Source organism: Gorilla gorilla, chromosome 8, assembly GCF_029281585.2.
Source record: "Gorilla gorilla gorilla isolate KB3781 chromosome 8, NHGRI_mGorGor1-v2.1_pri, whole genome shotgun sequence".
Lineage (NCBI taxonomy): Eukaryota > Metazoa > Chordata > Mammalia > Primates > Hominidae > Gorilla > Gorilla gorilla.
This window is the reverse complement of record NC_073232.2, coordinates 132,077,720-132,095,926: the sequence shown is the minus strand read 5'-3', so window position 1 is coordinate 132,095,926 and position 18,207 is coordinate 132,077,720. Positions and strand designations below refer to the sequence as shown.

At 38.7% G+C, this 18,207-nt stretch overlaps 1 protein-coding gene across 2 annotated transcripts in view; it reads right to left on the bottom strand.

Annotated features, from left to right (window-relative positions):
- The window catches only part of INPP5F (inositol polyphosphate-5-phosphatase F), a 101,730-nt gene that overhangs the window by 25,026 nt on the left and 58,497 nt on the right, over positions 1-18,207 (bottom strand). For both annotated transcript variants that reach the window (XM_031015133.3, XM_031015135.3), the window contains 7 exons: positions 10,664-10,792; positions 10,273-10,440; positions 10,096-10,152; positions 7,512-7,710; positions 6,785-6,964; positions 5,814-5,881; positions 152-276 (listed from right to left, as the gene is read on the bottom strand). In XM_031015133.3, coding sequence (XP_030870993.3) covers positions 152-276; positions 5,814-5,881; positions 6,785-6,964; positions 7,512-7,710; positions 10,096-10,152; positions 10,273-10,440; positions 10,664-10,792 — 926 coding nt within the window. The remainder of the gene's footprint in view (positions 1-151; positions 277-5,813; positions 5,882-6,784; positions 6,965-7,511; positions 7,711-10,095; positions 10,153-10,272; positions 10,441-10,663; positions 10,793-18,207) is intronic.

Genomic DNA, 18,207 nt, shown 5'->3' with positions numbered 1-18,207 from the left:
TTAAAACAAAGTAAATGAATGATACCCTTTTTCTTTCCAACAATGAGAAGAAATTTTTATTCCCAGCAAAGAAGAGAAACTAAGGTCCCTGTGGCAGCATCTACCAAAAACACTGCAATTGATCAACACTATTCTCAGAAAGCCATCTTACCAGTGCTCATGGAAGTCAAACGAAACGTAAGTGAGGTGTGAGTTGTTGAAAAGCAACACTTGCTTCAGGTAAGCATCGCCAATAATCTTCTCTCTTCCTGCCTGGTCTACCAAGTTAATAATAACCTATAAGAGCAAAGAAACAGAAAAAATTTAGTTAGATGTTAGAATCACAATATGGTTTAAAATTTAATTAGATGTTAGAATCACAGTGTGGTTTTTAATAATTTGGAATTATGTGTTAGAAATATTTTATAGCCATACTTAGAAATTAATCCACTCAAACATCAATTTTTTTCCTATAAAATTTTCATTTGTTACATACATTTAAGTTTGTGAGAATTGACATCAATGACATTAATAGCTTTTCTATGTATTTGCAGTAACCAATTAGAATGAAATAATGAAAACAAGGTCCTTTGTAACAGCAAATATTTTAGATATCTAGATTTAAAAAGAAATAAAGCCTAAATACTGAACATGATAAAATGCTGCTGAAGTACATAAAGCATATGATAGAAAACCTGAATAAACAGAAACATATACCATGTTACTAGGCAGCAAGATTCAATATTGTAAAGATTTCAAGTCTCCCCCAATTAATCTATACACTCAACCATCCCAATCAAAATTCAATCAGGATCTGTTAATGAACTTAACAACTCAAAAGTTCATCTGGAAGAGTAAATATGTGGAAAAAATTTGGAAGCTAATAATAAAAAAGGGACTTGTCCCATTGGAAAGCAAAACATACTCTAAATCTGTAGCAATTAAAACTGTCATACTAGCGTAGAAATAGCTAAGTGACTCAACACAACAGGAATGGTGGCCCAGAGGCAGACCTATGTAAACACTGAAGAATCTAAGCTATGCTCATGATACCACTGTGGGGCAAATATGGACTAGTCTATAAATGATACTGGGATGTCTATGTGTGGCGTAAGGAGAAACTTACATTAGCTCCCTACATCTCATTAATTATACACAAATAAATTCTAGATGCATTAAGAATCTAAATAGTTTTTCTAATGATAATAGAGCTAGAAGAAAACTTAGAATAATGCTTCTATAAATGTAGGTTGGAGCATGACTTTCTAAGCATAACTTTAAAAAATTTTAAGCCTGTGTACCAAATGACAGTATAAGCAAAGGTAAGAAAGCAAAGTGCTACCTAGGAGAATATACCTGCAACATAAAAACCAATAATGCATAAAGAGTCCTAAATCCAATACGGAAAAAAATGGTAAAGGATACAGAGAAAATCCACATGAAAAAAATATACAAATAGCTAATAAACATGAGACTACAATTTCTGAACCTATACTCAATGAAGAGATGACAACTTTAATACTCAAAGAAATGCAATTTAAAACAGAAAATGAGTTTTCACCTATATCTAGGCAAACGTGAATACTAAACACAGACCGCACTGGTCAATATGTGAGGAAATGGGCACTAGCTCCTACTGTTGCTTTAAAACAATTTTTTAAAAAAACCTGGTGTGATCTTTTCAGAAGCAACAGAGTGGTATCAAATTTAAATATACATAATGTCTGATCCAGCAATTTCATTTCCATAAATTTATTCTATAAAACATACAAGTATCCCAAAATATGTAAAATGCTTTCTGTTCCTAGTCCATGGAGTTTTTAAAAAAGAAAGATATTTTCTGGAGAGTCTTTATAATAGCAAAATAACTAGTATATCCTAAAGGTCCACCAATAGAGAAATGATTAAACAGCAGCCATGAGATCTTAAACGAAAACAGCTGCACAATAGTATATACGGCATAGTTTTGTTTTGACTTGAGTTTTTTATTGTGTATATGCATGTGTCAAGGTGGCTTTTTTTTGCTGCGGATGACAAATTTGAGTCAACTGACTCATACCTCAGAACAAGTCTGGAGGTAGGACGGTTCCAACATGGCTTAATAGTGATTCCCAATACCATTAAGGACACAGGTTCTTTCCATCCCTTTACTCTGCCATTCTTCCCATCTTTTTTATTCTGCCAGCATATCGGCTGATCCTAAGGCTGGTTGCTTCACAGTCTTGAGAGAGCTGTAGCAGTTCCACATCAAACCCAGAAACAGCAACCACAGAGGGACTATTGGTTCCTGTATCTCTTATTAGAGCAGAAAACCTGTTCCCAGAAGCCTCCCAGGAGACTTCCCTCACATCACGTATCTCATTGGCTAAATCTCCAATGAACATACACAGGTCCGTGCCTGAACCAATCACTGGTGACAGCAATGGGACCACCATGGCTGAGTCAGACCGACTGTGGGCCCAACGCCCTGGAAAGTAATTACCCAGGAAAAGGTGGATAAATGAACACTGTTGGGGTACTGTTCGAAATCAGGAAGTATCTGCTCAATACACACACCTAGAAAATTGATGTGAATGTCAACAGGGAGCAGGATGAGTGTGGGAAGTGGTTATTTCCTCTGCTTGCACACCTTAGTATTGTTTTGTTTTATAATTGCGTGTTACACTTAAAATGTGGTTTATTCATTATTGTATTTTTATTTTAAAATTTTATTTATTTACTTATTTTGGAGACAGAGTCTCACTCCATCACCCAGGCTGGAGTGCAGTGGTGCAATCATGGCTCACTGCAGCCTTCACCTGCTAGGCTCAAGTGATTCTCCCACTTCAGCCTTTTGTGTAGCTGGGACTACAGCCATGTGCCACCAGGCCTGGCTAATTTTTAAATTTTTTTGTACAGACAGGCTCTATTCTTTATATCTACTTATAATTACACATATTGCTAATACATGAATTTATTCACACTGAAACAAATTCAAATGTAAAATAAGGTCAAATCCTTCCTGACCACAACCCAATCCTATGGCCCTCCCTGGAGGTAACTCCTGTTATCAGTTGGGTGTATCCCCATTCAGCCCACATAAATGCATTTCTGTACAAATATGCATGTCATATGTGTGTGGATAGAATAAATGGAAGAGAACCAACTGTATGTAAATGACCTAATTTTGTTTTGTGGGATTTTTTAAATGGCTAACATACCATATGCTGTTAAAGTTTTCTCTTCTTACTCCACAAGGTGATTTTAAGATCTTCCCATTAGTACACGTGGATCTACCTCATTCTTTTCCATCATTTATATTCAATACTTTAGATGTGCCATGCCTGATTTTTCCACCTATTGTCCTCCTGATGAACAATTAGGTTGTTTCTATGCTGCAATGAGTGTTCTTGTACATGCCTCCTTGACTGAATATGTTTCTCTCAGACAGATTTAAAAATTTTTTCTATTACAGTTCTAGTTGCTCCATGTCCTTGTCAAAACTTGGTATCCCTCCACTTTTTTTTTTTTTTTTTTTTTTTTTTTGAGACAGAGTGTTGCTCTGTCACCTGGGCTGGAGCACAGTGGTATGATCTTGGCTCACTGCAACCTCCGCCTCCTGGGCTCAAGTGATTCTCCCACTTCAGCTTCCTGAGTAGCTGGGACTACAGGTGCATCCCACCGTGCCCAGCTAATTTTTGTATTTTTAGTAGAGAAAGGATTTCTCCATGTCATCTAAGCTTCTCAACTTTTTTATGTTAGCCATTCTGGTGTGTTGAGTAGTGGCTTTAATTTGCATTTCCCTGACAGTTAATGAAGTGGAGCCCTTTTGCATACATCTACTGACTTTCTGGATATCCTCTTTTGTCCAGCTCTCTTTTGGGTTGTACATCCTTTTGAATAAATTTTTAGTTTTTTTTTTTTTTTTTTTTTTTTGAGATGGAATCTCACTCTGTCGTCCAGGAGTGCAGTGGCGCAACCTTGGCTTACTGCAACCTCTGCCTCCTGGGTTCAAGCAATTCTCCTGCCTCAGCCTCCCGAGAAGCTGGGATTACAGGCACAAGCCACCATGCCTGGTTAATTTTTTTTTTTTTTTTTTTTTTTTTCAGTAGAGACAGGGTTTCACCATGCTGACCAGGGTGGTCTCAAACTCCTGACCTCGTGATCCACCCACCTTGGCCTCCCAAAGTGCTGGGATTACAGGCGTGAGCCACCACGCCCAGCAGGCATTTTTAAATATACTCTAGATATGAGACCTTTGTCATACATACACTGAAAAATCTTAAATATCTTCTACCACTTTGTGAACTGCCTTTCTATTCTCTTGTGTCTTAACAAATAGAAGTTTTTTATTTTAATAAAGCCAAATGTATCAAGTTTTTTTCACTATGGTGTTTTCTAAAGTCCTATATAATTTTAATAATATTTACAACAGTATTTTAATATTTATAATTTAGTAAAGTTTTAATAAAAACAAATTTAAAGTCTAATTTATCATTTTTTTCATTAGAGTGTTTTTTAAAAATAAAAACTATTTCCTAGATGGGCATTACCTCTCATTAAACAACTAATAAAATATGTGATAGATAGTAATACATTGAAAACATGGGAAGACAATAGTTAGTGCTTTTTAAAGTCCTATTTAAGTCACCAGGTCAAAAAGCTGTCTATTTTTTCTTCTAAAAGTTTTATTGCTTAACCTTTCACATTTAGGTTCATAATCCATCTCAACTGATTTTTGTATAGGGTGTATAGGATAGATATCAAAAATTAAAATTACTGGGCTAAGCAGTATGTTTAATTGATAATACCTTCGAAATGGCTGTACCAACTTATGCTCCTTCAACCAATGTGTGAGAGTTATTTCAAAACCTAAATACTCGCCCCTTTTAACTCTTATCATCAAACCTCATATTTTTTTTCAATCTGAGGGTTTGCTATTTCCCTGCTGAGACTTTGTGATTGCCCAAAATTTATATATTAATTTAGGAAGAACTGAAATCTATTTAATATTGAGACTTCCCTTCCAGGAACATGGTATTTTCTCTCCACTTAAGTCAGGTTTTCTGTTGTGTTCTTCAGTAGTTTTTTTCTTTTTTTTCCTCCATATACATGCTATCTTTTTGTATGTTATTTTAGGCTGTTTCTTCCTACTTCATTGTTGTTGCTGAAAAAAAAATGCATTTACCTATTCATTACACATTCCATGGCATTACTCATTCACACTGGTCACTGCTAATGGATAATAGAATTACTATTATATATTCATCTTGTATCAAAATCATTGAACTTGTATCTCACCTACCAGTTTTCAGTTGATTTTGGTTTATAGACTTACATTCTTATATGTGAGTGAATATGAAGGTGAGCAGAGAAAAAAAGATACTGAAAAATACATAACAAGTTATCTCCAGGAGGTTGAACTGTAGGTGGTACTGAGACATGACTTTCACTCCTTGGTCTAGATGCTTCTTAGATTGTTATAATTAATTGATAGCAATCTAACCTCTTCACGCTATCCAAACACAGTCTAAAGTAGCTGACCCTGCCGGGCACAGTGACACATGCCTGTAGTTCCAGCTACTCGGGAGGTTGAGGAGAGAAGATTGCTTGAGCCCAGCAGTTTGAGTCCAGCCTGGGCAATATAGCAAGACAGTGTCTCTTAAAAAAAAAAAAAAAGTAGCTGACTCAATGATTATTCTTAAAGAATATTAAGAAAACTCTTAGCTTAAATGTGTTAAACTTCACGACAAATGCTTTAATTTTGAATAGTACAATGTTATTTTTATGAAATTTAAAGAAAAAGTTATTTCTAAAGATGAAGGAACATTTTACTACTGTAAATCAAAGCCCACCTGTTTTTTGTAAATGTTCAGTTGTTCTTCGAAATGGGCACAGAAATAGGCAACAGTTTCCTTTTCACCTACAAAGAAGTGATACAAAATCTTTTTTTCCTTCCCATGTTTAAGACATATTAGTGTCTACTCCATCTTTATTCTTACTTTTAAATAATTTATTGACAGCCCAAATGAACTAAGATTGTCTAAAACCATCATTTAAAAATGAAATGCTAAGTCAAAGATCTGATTTTTTTTCCAGTTACACTACACTAAAATATATCTGAAAGTGCAAACTATGACATTATGAGATTATTTATACATCCAGCCTACTTCTCAGAAAAGCTTTCACGTAGTTTATAAGAGAATAAAAACCCCTCTAAAACAATATTTTAAAAACCAAAGCTTTGCTGAATTCTCACAAAGAATACCAACTAAGTTGAGAGAGAAATTTACTTTAACAATTTTTTTAAAATCAAGCTCATTCAGTAATCTAATTAGATTTAAATGACTTAGCTATTCCAAGACCAAAGTTAAAATACTAGAAGAAACAAAATACTTGATTAAAAAAACAAAACAAAACAAAAAAAAACTTTCACAGAAAAATATTTGAGTAAAGGCATCTTATTGATTTTTGGTAGATTCCATCTTAAGATATTTCCTGCTTCTACAAATATTGGCTAGATTCGCTCCTTTCCAAAGTTAAACATTCAATAAAGTACTCTTCAAAGCAATAGCAATTTAAAATCTCTGAGGTAAGCTGTTTTGCTCTACTGTTAGAGAAATTTTTTATTGTTAAATAAATGACTTAGTCAACTATTTTTACTCCTATGATTATTACATTACTTTCTATTACATTTTTCAAATACAAGTTATCGTTTTGAAATAAGTATCTGGCAAAGCAAATCCAAACCTAACAGGTAACTAATTTCTTAAAAACTATTCTCTCTGAAATCACCATTTGCAAACCCAATAATTGACCTGCTTACTTCTGTCCAGCCGCGGTCTTGGGTTATATCGATACCCAACCTGGCTCCAAAAGACAGGCACAGAGCCTCGTGTTTGAACAAATGACAGGGTATGATTATGAACATGAATCAACTGCTCAGTCTCCACATAATTGGCAACATTTCCATTTTTATCCACTCCTCTTCGTTTATAGCGCATTCCTGAAAGAAAATTAAAACAGAAAACAGCAACATTTTAAAAAATTTATTTAGTCTGGCTAGATTATGCTTCCTAATAAAATATATGTCTTCCAGGATAGCCTTGGGGATTCAGTGTGCAACTGCCAAGCAGAACAGTATCAACTTACCCAAAATCGTAACTGTATGCATCATTGTTTTTAACAAGTTGAAGCTCAGTTCCTCTGAACTGAAAGAGAAAGGTTTTCCCAAAGGCACTAGCACATAGGAAGGATTTATCACGGTGATACAGGCTGTCAGTGGAGTGCCAGTATTCTGAAGCACATCTCAAGTGACTTTTTCTCTTCTCTCTATATATGTACCTCCTTTTCCTTCTCATTTTGCTAACTCTCTCTTATTCACCCCTCTTCAAAAATTTGTCCCCAATTATATCACGGTATTTAGAGTCCCCAAGCACTTTGAAGCCAACTGTGTTTCCAAATCCATTATTGTCATTAGCATTTCAACACATCTGCAGCTTTTCCATTCTCACCTGGATTTGATTTGCATGCTATTACAGCCCTCCACTCACCTGCTCTGTGCCTACTTCGGCGTGAAATGAGAGCCACTAGAAATCGTGGGTGAATATCATCTACACAGGTGGACTCCTGAGGGGGGGTCTCTGGGCTGCTTTTCTCATCATCAGATGATTCAGTATAATTAACCACAAGTTCTCCAATCTGCACAAAACCTTGGATCATGGGGATAATCCAAAAGTCCACATCTGGAGTCTGAAAACAAAATGAACATAATATCGTTTCTATTCTGTACAGCACTGCTACTTTCTTAAACCCAAACAGTAGTCAACACATATTTCTCAGTTTATTAGAAGCAGAAACCTTCCATTATTCAACCATATTTTCTGCTTATTGAAGAACACCACGTAAGGAAGGGACAGAGGAGGTCTTTCCTTTTCTTTATGGTGAACACAGCCTAAGAGCCAGGCTGCCTGGGTACAAATCAAAGCTCACCATTTATTAACTCACTGAGGGGAGTCACCCTCGCCATCGCTGTCCTTCTCTGTGAAATAGTAACAACTACTTCATGAAATTGTGAAAATTAAATGGATAATACACGTAGTGTTTAGCACAGTGCCTGCCATATGGGAAGTATTTAACAAATGTTTATGATTATGATTCTCAACTCCCAATTGTATTAAGGCTTTAATAAAATACAACCAACTCTGATCACTTTATTATGAAACACATAGGTCAGCTTTATTTTCTGGCTTAGAAAAAAAAAGTCTCAATTCCTGAAGCTAAAATCTAAGTAATAAATGAAACCAAAAAGAAAAAACCCATTTCATAAATGTCTTATTTTAAAATGTCATCCAACATAATTAGGAGAGTACTGATTAAAGATTTCTTCTTCTGGTCAGTTGCAGTGGATCAACGCCTGTAATCCCAGCACTTTAGGAGGCTGAGGCGGGCTATTCACTTGAGGCCAGGAGTCTGAGACCAGCCTGGCCAACATGGTGAAACCCCGTCTCTACTAAAAATACAAAAAATTATCTGGGCCTGGTGGCGCAAGCTGTAATCCCAGCTACTTGGGAGGCTGAGACAGGAGAATCACTTGAACCCGGGAGGTGGAGTTGCAGTGGGCTGAGATCGTGCCACTGCACTCCAGCCTGAGTGACAGAGAGATACTGTGTCAAAAAAAAAACAAATAAATAAAATAAAGATTTCTTCTTCTGTCTCTTTCAGACTAAGAAGACAGATTTCTCAACTTATTGTCTGCAGAGACAGTAAAGGATAAAAATGCTCCAGAGAGTTCTTCTTTGTCCTACTTTCTCTCTTATCTCTGTAAGTGTACCCAGCCTTAATCTCAGCATCCACTTCAAATCCACCTCTTCTTCCATCACCAAACACTCCAGGTCCTATCTCAGTTTTGTTTTGTTTTGTTTTGTTTTGTTTTGTTTTGTTTTGTTTTGTTTTGTTTTATGCAGCCTGCAGATAGGATCTTAGGAAGGTGGCTAAAGTTGAAAATAGTGAGGTAAAGGATCTACCTGCATTCTTATCACCATTCCCATTATTTGTATTTCTGTTCTAGCAATAAATGCAAAACTCTTGACAGACATAGAGAAATTTATGCTGCCAAATGTCACCTTTGAATATGACGACTTCAAGTCGTCAGTTTTAAATGGTAATGTAAAAGCATTCTGACAAAAACTCGGCAAAACATGTTAGAGCTCGATATTGTCAGCACACAGGACAAATGCTCATTACAGATGCTCCTGCTTTTCTCCTCTACCACTGGGTTTTGGTGGTCACAGTTTGATCAGCATTGCAAACAGAGGTAAGAATAATCTCAGGCCTCATTCTCCATAGAGGCAATTGATGGATATCTAGCGAAGACGCCACTAGATTATGTGAAAATCATTGATACTAACCACCACTAAGGGGGAGAAACCAAAAGCAAAAGGTGTGAAATTTCTGAAAGGTTAAAAGATAACATATGACTTTATTCACCTATTTGCCTGCTTTGTTTAATGTCTAAAAGACAAATGGCACATAACAGGCCTTCCATAAATATTTGTTGATTGAATGAATTGTCTTTAGACAGTCAATTTTCCAACATACATGACCAAGAAAAGGAAAAAAATAATCATCAAACCAAAGGAACTTCATGCAATAATCTCATCATATTCTGTATCTTCCCCCTATCAAATACTGGTAGTACAGCAATGGCCTCAGAGATTTGGCTATTCCAATTCCCAGATAGAAAACAGAAGTCCGGCGAAGGTAAAAAAAAAAAAAAAAAAACTGGTACCATTTCAGGAAAACTGGGCTCAAACATTCCCAATGGGTAGAAAGAAAATACCTCTTTTGCAGGAACTCTATGAACATGAGTTCCACAGCCTTAACTTACCATTATCCTATGGGAATGTGCTAAAAAGACAGGCCTGTGACGAGGCAGTGGAATTGTAAACTGCCTTAAAATAATGCCTTGGTTTTCCTGGTTAAATGATTCCCATTCTATAGGGGAAAACGTAGTGATCTTTAAAAATGTATCTTAATATAATTAAACAACATTTGCTTAACAATTATAACCAGACGTTTTAGAAACAAACAGACCAATTTCAGTACGGTTAGAAAATTTTAGAAACAACTACTCACACCAATCTCAGTAAGATCTTGTATCATGTATTTATTCCAAAAAAATCGGTCATCAACCTAGAAAAGGTGCAGGAACAATAGTTCAGAAACACATTATTTCAGTTTTCCTACAAAAGCCAAAACAGGCCATCATTTCTTCCCAAGGGCAAACCCTGCTCTACGAGCTGTGAGTGGTACCTTCTGCCAGAGGGGCCGACCGTCCCTCTCCCCAGTGCTCTGCCTCTGCACGGAATTGGTCAGGTCATAGGTCAAGCTATAATAAAAGGATTCTGAGTCCATGAACATCTTCAGCAACTCTTCAAGTAATCTCCTCTCCAACTTCTCCTTCTCTTTACTTTCCTTAACCTATAAGAAATTAATCTACTATTACTACAGAAATTAAATGTAAAGTAGTCTGGGGATAACACATAAACTCCTAAAACAGAAGTGAAAATAATCCCAAGGGCATAAGGAGATGGTGCTTCAATACAACAAATGGTTTAAAAATAAATTTTCTGAGTGGAGAATTATCTCTCTATTTAAAACTAATCAAAGATGAATTCAAAGCCCATATCAATTAAACTCTTACTTTCTTTTTATTAGGAGCAGACACATTGGATTTAATATGCGTAAAGGTCTTCAGTAGAAACTTTGAGTCATCAGGAGATGGTATGATTTTCTCTGGTTTGTTAATACCAAAATGATGCTTCTTACAGAGCTAAATAGGAAGAGAAAGATGATTTGTTATTACTAATACCTATTTGTTAAACGTTCGAGTGCAAAAGTGAATGCTACTGCTCAGGCATTCTGATTAACAGTAAACTTCAAGAGTTAGAAAAATTATCAAGTAGACAATTGATGGCAAACACAACTATGAGTCCCATGATGAGAAAGCTGTAGCAGAGGATAAAACACAAAGAATACAGGGCAGGATATACTTAGGATTTAGAGGTGGAAAATTCAGGTTAGGCTCATAATCGGTTCTCTTCTAACATAACTGAAGAGTGAAATGTTCCGGCTGAGGTTATTAATGCTTTGGAAATTCGTATCTAAGAATTTAAAAATTGCAAAATGCACATTTGCTATGCTTCAGGGTTATGACTTTACAGATATCCGTGCTAAATACTGATGCTAATTGAGTGTTTTGGTTGAGAAGATGGCTTAAGAGCCTGCTCTAGTGGGAGCCCTAAAAGCTGGACATTTCAACCACTCCCTCTCCTCCTACGCTCACATGCACTAATGAAATCAGCTTAATAACATACGCTTTGGGTCCGGAGATTAGTTAAACTTGAAGAAGCAGTAATTAGGGGCTGCAGGAGAAGTGCCGCACAGCTGACAAGGGTAAGGAAGGGCGTGGGAGCGTGAATACGGCTATGTTAAGAGAAGAGAAGGCACAGAAGGTTCTAAAGAAGGCTACCTGATTAAAGTTGAGGGATTTACATAAAATTTCATGTAGCTCAGCAAACAAAGCAAATATTCTGAAATGTACACACAAATTCTGTTAACAATATGCAGACCAATTCCATTTTTTCAACAAACTAGTTTCATTGCTACACTAAGTAGGAGACTCTTAATAAGAACTAATAGTTACTAAATGCTTATTATCATCAGTGTGTTACAAAATAACTATTAAGATAAAGTGAGAAGAAAAGCGAGTTTAAGCTTTGATTGAGAGAGAGAGAATCCCTGTTTTATCAAATTTGGAAGTAGAAACTAATAACTGGACCAAATTTTCATGTGCAATGGAATCTCCAGATGATTTCAAGCCTTTTCAAAATCATGGCTATCAAAAACTGTCCACACAGGTTTCACACCATGATTACAGCTTTAAGCTGCTCCTGCCCTACCATTAAAGACAAGGGAACTAAAGATGAGGGAGAAAAGCTTTATACTCCTACTACCAGAACAGCTCACTTTATTTTCCTTCAAATAAGCAAAACTAGCAAGAATTCCAGGTGACAGGGAAGGAGAGAAGACAGAACCAAGCGTATGGACATGGCATCCCTCTTTCTGTGATCGTTTCCATCAGCACACAGGCCCATCCTCCTCCGCTCCTCTCCTCTGCACACGCCCGCGCGACTCCTCTTCCTCAGCCACTGCTGTCCTCTTACTCACTCTGCACTCCTCAGTACCTCCAGCTCCACTCCTCCCATTCTCTCCCCAACTCACCCCCCAACCCCCGCCCCCCCACCCCACCCCCCATTTGGCTTTCACCCCTACCACTCTCCCAAGCTGCTGTCTCCAGCATGATCAATGACCTCCACTTTGCTAAATCCAATGCTCTTGGTTCTTAATTCTCAGTAGCGTCTGAGTCCCTCCCTCATCCTACAACACACGGCTTCACCTGGCTCCTACTGGTCACTCCTCCTCTGCCGCTTTGAGCAGTTCCTTTCCAGCCTCCTGCTTGATGTCTAGGTGCCCCAACGTTTGGTCCCTCATCCCCTTCTCATCTGCATTCACTCCCTCAGTGATTTCATCCAGACTCATGGATTCCAATACTGTCCTTATGCCAACCCCACCTTCCCAAATGTTTATTTCGAGCCCAGCTCTCTCCCAAAACTCCAGCCTCACATATCCCAACATTTCCACTGGGATGTCTACCAGACATCTCAAACTCAACACATCCAAAACCAGAGGTTGAGGCAGGATCTTTGTCTTGTTGACTCCTACCTCCAGTGCCTTAGCAGTAGCTGCCATTGGAGCTTTCACGACCATCACTCCCCTTCTCCCATGAACACATCGCACACACCCCACCCTCCTTGATACAGCATCACTGGGGCAGCAGAGCAGCAGTTTTAAAAAGATGCTTTCCCTTTGGTCTCCTGCTACTACTTTGCTCATGGCACTTGGCAACTGCTGCCTAGCAATTTTTATATAAAATATCAGTGATTAGTCATATGAATAACTCTTTTAAAAACCTGAAAACATGCTTACTTGCTCAAAACCGAGCTACAGATTGTTACAATTTTAGTATTCAAAACGGGATACACAGACATAGCCATTCTTATTTTTTTTTGAGACAGAGTTTCGCTCTTGTTGCCCAGGCTGGAGTGTAATGGCGCAGTTTCGGCTCACCACAACCTCCGTCTCCTGGGTTCAAACAATTCTCCTGCCTCAGCCTCCTGAGTAGCTGGGATTACAGGCATGCACCACCATGCCTGACTAATATTGTATTTTTAGTAGAGATGCGGTTTCTCCATGTTGGTCAGGCTGGTCTCGAACTCCCAACCTCACATGATCTGCCCGCCTCGGCCTCCCAAAGTGCTGGGATTATAGGCGTGAGCCACCGCACCCGGCCAACAAAATCATTCTTTAAGAGCACTCAAGCCAGCAAAAATTTCCCCCCAGGAATCTATCAAAGGTCCGCTATTTCAAGTAAATGTGCAACAGCACACCTAGTCTGCACCCAGGTTTTCCTCACTCAGAAAGACCGAGTCCATTGTTCTCCTCAAGGTTAGTTTCTGGGATTAGGACCTGGGCTCATCATTCACCCCTTTCCTTTGTCCCAACCTCTAATAGCCCCCTTCCTAGCACCTTGTGACATGTTTACACAAGTGAGAATCTTCTTTTAAATCCATTCCTCAAACATGGAATCCACTCCGAGAGCCAGCACGATACAGTGTCCCAGCCACTGGAACTGTAAGGACTATAGTCTGATTGGGGCAGGTCAAGGAGTAAAGGCTCCGATGACACTGCTTAGGCCTCCTAACTCTCTCGGAATGAGAGAACACTCCCTGCTGTCTCTTCCTCTGGTCCCCATGACAACAATCTCTCGGGGTCCTTCCCCATCTCTGGCTGTTCCTTCTCAGTCTCCTTTGTGGGTGTATCTTTCTTCTCTAAAACTGATGGTATTCCCAGTGTTCTACCCTTAACTCTCTTCTCAGTCTTCATGCTCCATCTAGAAAATGTCACCCTCTTTCCTCGTTTTAACTACTACTACGTTTGCTAACTCCACTCTTTTGCCCTAATCTCAAGACTGATGCATGTGACGTCTCCCCCACACTGAGACACACTAGACCCTCAGACTCAGCATCTCTAGAACTGCACAACACCTGCTCCCCAAATATTGTTCCTTCTCTGGTATGCCCTATTTCAGGTAATGACTGCACCACCCACTGGATCATTTAAGCAAGAAACCTTGGAATCATCTTCCATCATTCTCCTTCTCTAAGTCTCTCCTATCAACCCCAACCACTTCATGCCCATTGCTATGGTGTTGATTCAGATCCCTATCTTGCCCAGACCAGTATTTCTTCATGGAAATGCTACTGGCATGGCACACAGGAGATGTTCTATGCAGGATTATCCAACTCAGTGCAGACACTCTAACAGCTCCCCTCACGATCTAGGGAGTTCCACCTGAGCACCAGGCCTCAAGTGCTAAGCATGGCCCCAGGATCCCATCTCCCATGAAGCCCTGTTAGTCCTCTTTACTGTGTAGGGGCCAAATTCCCACCTGCTACTGTCTGCTTCTAGATGCAGACCCAGAAAGGCCTCTGGCTTCAGTCTGATCTACTTTAAAAAATGCTTATTCTCTAAGCTTGGCATTTCCTTCCTTCCTGCCTGCCTGCCTTCCTCCCTTCCTCCTCCCCTCCCCCTCCCCCTTCCCTTTCCTTCCTTCTATCCTTTCCTTCCTTCCTTCTTTCCTTCTTTGAGACAGAGTCTCACTCTGTCACCCAAGCTAGAGTGCAATGGCGCGATCTCAGCTTGCTGCAACCTCCGCCTCCCAGATCCAAGCGGTTCTTCCACCTCCGCCTCCCGAGTAGCTGAGGCACATGCCATCATGCCTGGCTAAGTTTTGTATTTTTAGTAGAGACAGGGTTTCACCATGTTGGCCAGGCTGGTCTTGAACTCCTGACCTCAAGTTATCTGCTTGCCTCGGCCCCTCAAAGTGTTGGGATTACAGGCTTGAGCCACCACACCTAGTCTTTTCTATTTTCATTTCTTTTATCTACCCTCATCCTGGGCTTGAAACAGAGTTAATATAAGCCCATCATCCCTTAACTTCCTTATGTACAATTCCAAAATCCAAAAAACTCTAAAACCTGAAAGTGTATCTTTTAAGTTAAAAACTCATTTAATGGCAAAGCATGCCCTGAACTGATATGAAGATACTGATAATCATCACTTACCTCCCTTAGTATGAATATTCATACCATTGTTTAAGAAACATTAATGTGTTTTATTGTGGGGTAATGCTCCAGAACCACTTTAGAGGGTAGAAAATACAGGGAATAACCTTTTGAAAACCCCAAAAAACTTGAATTCTAAAACAAATATGGCCCCAAGAAGTTCAGATAAGGATTGTGGATCTGTATAACAAAGTTTGAACTCATGGAAACACCTTCACTGGAAGGTTTTCTCTGTCTCTTAAAAGTGATTTTTTCTAAATAAAAATCTAAAATTACTGGCCAAGTGCAGGGGCTCACACCTATAATCCCAGCACTTTGGGAGGTAAAGGTAGGCGGATTGCTTAAGCCCAGGTATTCAAGACCAGCATGGGTAATATAGTGAGACCCCATCTCTTCAAAAAATAGAAAAAAAAAAAAATTAGCAGGGGGTGGTGGCACATGCCTGTAATCCCAGCCACTTGGGGGCTGAAGGCAGGATGATTGCGCCACTGCATTCCAGCCTGTGTGACAGAGCAAGACCCTGTCTCAAACAAATAAATAAATGAGATTACTATAAATGCAAACATTTCCAGTGAGTATATTAGAATCTGCTACACAGTTATCTTTAGAAAATAAAGTATAGAGCACTACCTTTCTGAAAAGGTTAAATTCAGTCCTGACAAAAAACAGGGATAGAGAAAATTACTTCTTAGGATTCCTTCCCAGTCCTAAGGTATTTTGTTTACACAGAGCCCCAGGGATTACAATGCATAGCACTGGCAACAGGATCACCTTCCCTTTTCCAGAGGCCCAGCCAGTTCTGTGTGGTATGTGGTTAGGTCCTTATCACAACTCTGAAACACGCGATCTCAAAAAGAAAACACCACAGCCACAAGCTCCACAGCACTTCCCTAGTTTTTAAATTATGCTTGCAACTTACATCTTGTGACCGAGACTAAGGGTTGATGTTGCTGCTGCCATTTAAGAAAAGTGACATAAATAATTTTTATGTGAAAAGCTGGTATCTACATCCATCTGAAGTTAAATTTTAAACAGATGTCTGATGGAAACTAAATACGGAAAATGATGCGGTTATCTATTAAGGCAATGAGATACGCAAATAAAATATGCAGACATGGAACATAAGCCTATATAACTTTAAAGGGTATTTTTTTCTAAAGAAGCAACAACTATGTCCTCATTGTTTAAACCATTACAGATTCTTCATACCCTTATACAGATTTTTAATTTTTCTTTTTTAGAGACAGGGTCTCACTCCACCATCTAGGCTAGAGTGCTGTGGTGCAATCACAGCTCACTACAGCCTCAAACTCCAGGACTCAAGCAATCCTCCTGCCTCAGCCTCCTGAGTACCTGTGACTACAGGTACACACAAATACGCCCAGCTAATTTTTAAATTTTTCATAGAGACAGGGTCTTGCTATGTGGCCCAGGCTGGTCTCGAACTCCTGGCCTTAAGCAATCCTCCCACCTCGGCCCCCCGCCAAAGTGCTGATATTACAGGCAAAGTCAGTCTCTCTCTCTCTCTCTTTCTCTCTCTCTCTCGGGTGGATCACAAGGTCAGGAGATCAAGACCATCTAACCAGGCTAACACAGTGAAACCCCATCTCTGCTAAAAATACAAAAAATGAGTCGGGTGTGGTGGCACGCACCTGTAGTCCCAGCTACTCGGGAGACTGAAGCAGAAGAATCGTTTGAACCCGGGAGGCGGAGGTTGCAGTGAGCCGAGATCGTGCCACTGCACTCCAGCCTGGGCGACAGAGCGAGGCTCCGTCTCAAAAAAAAAAAAAAACAGTCTGGCAGTTCCACAAAAGGTTAGAGTTACCATATGACCCAGCAATTCCATTGCTAGGTACACACCCAAGAGAGATTAAAACAAATATACCAACAAGAACTTGTATGCAAAATGGCTTATAATAGCATTATTCATAATAGCTAAAAGGTGGAAACAACTCAAATATCCACCAACTGATGAACAAATAAATAAAACATGACATACCCATACAAGGGATTATCTGGCAATAAAAAAGAATAAAGTACTGCTACACACTACAACTGGCATGAACCTTAAAAGCTATGCTAGGTGAAAGAAGTCCATCACAAAAGGCCACGTGGTGTATTATTCCGTTTCTATGAGATGTCCAGAATAGACAAATATTTACAGAGACAGAAAGGAGATTAGTGGTTGCATGGTGCTGGGGAGCTGGAGTTTGGGAGGAAGTGAGGAGTGGCTGCTAACGAAGACAGGGTTTTTTTCGGGGGATGATGAAAGGTTCTAAAATTGATTGTGGTGATAACCACATGACTCTGAATACACTAAAAACCATTGACTTACATACTTTAAACGGGTGAACTGTAAGGTATTTGAATTATGGTATGTGAATTTTTTTTAATTGGCAAACAAGGCATATATTTGCGATAAAAAGACAACAGAGGCAGAAAACTAGAAATTCTATTAATACCCGTCTCTGAAATAAGATTGCTTCTGCTCCAATTACAGAACACAGACTTAGGCTTTAGCAAATCTGGGAACAGTGACCACATTAAAGGATGCTGCTGGAATAAATGCAGATTATTCAAACTGATACACAGACATCCAAATCAGAAAGTCATACTAAGGAGAAATAAGTAGTTTTGTTTAACAAAGTCTTCCTATGTTCTTAAAAAAATAATAAGACTAGAGGGAAATATGTAAAAGTGCAAAACAGAGAAACTATTCTGAAACATGTGAAAGTAACACTGGTCCTCCAAAGAGCCTAGGCACAAATGGAAAACCCACCAAAACTCAGTAGAATATTGATAACAATTATTTCCAAGTGGAGGAATTTTTTTTCTTCTCTTTTACAATTTACTGTATAACCAAAAAACAATTTAAAAAGGATTAAGCTTCTAAAAACTCTTTTAAATTGAGTTATATGGAAATTGAAATAGATACCAAGATTTAAATTAACATGTTAAAAGATAATAAAGTTGTGATTTTCAACATGTGGTTCTTTGCCCT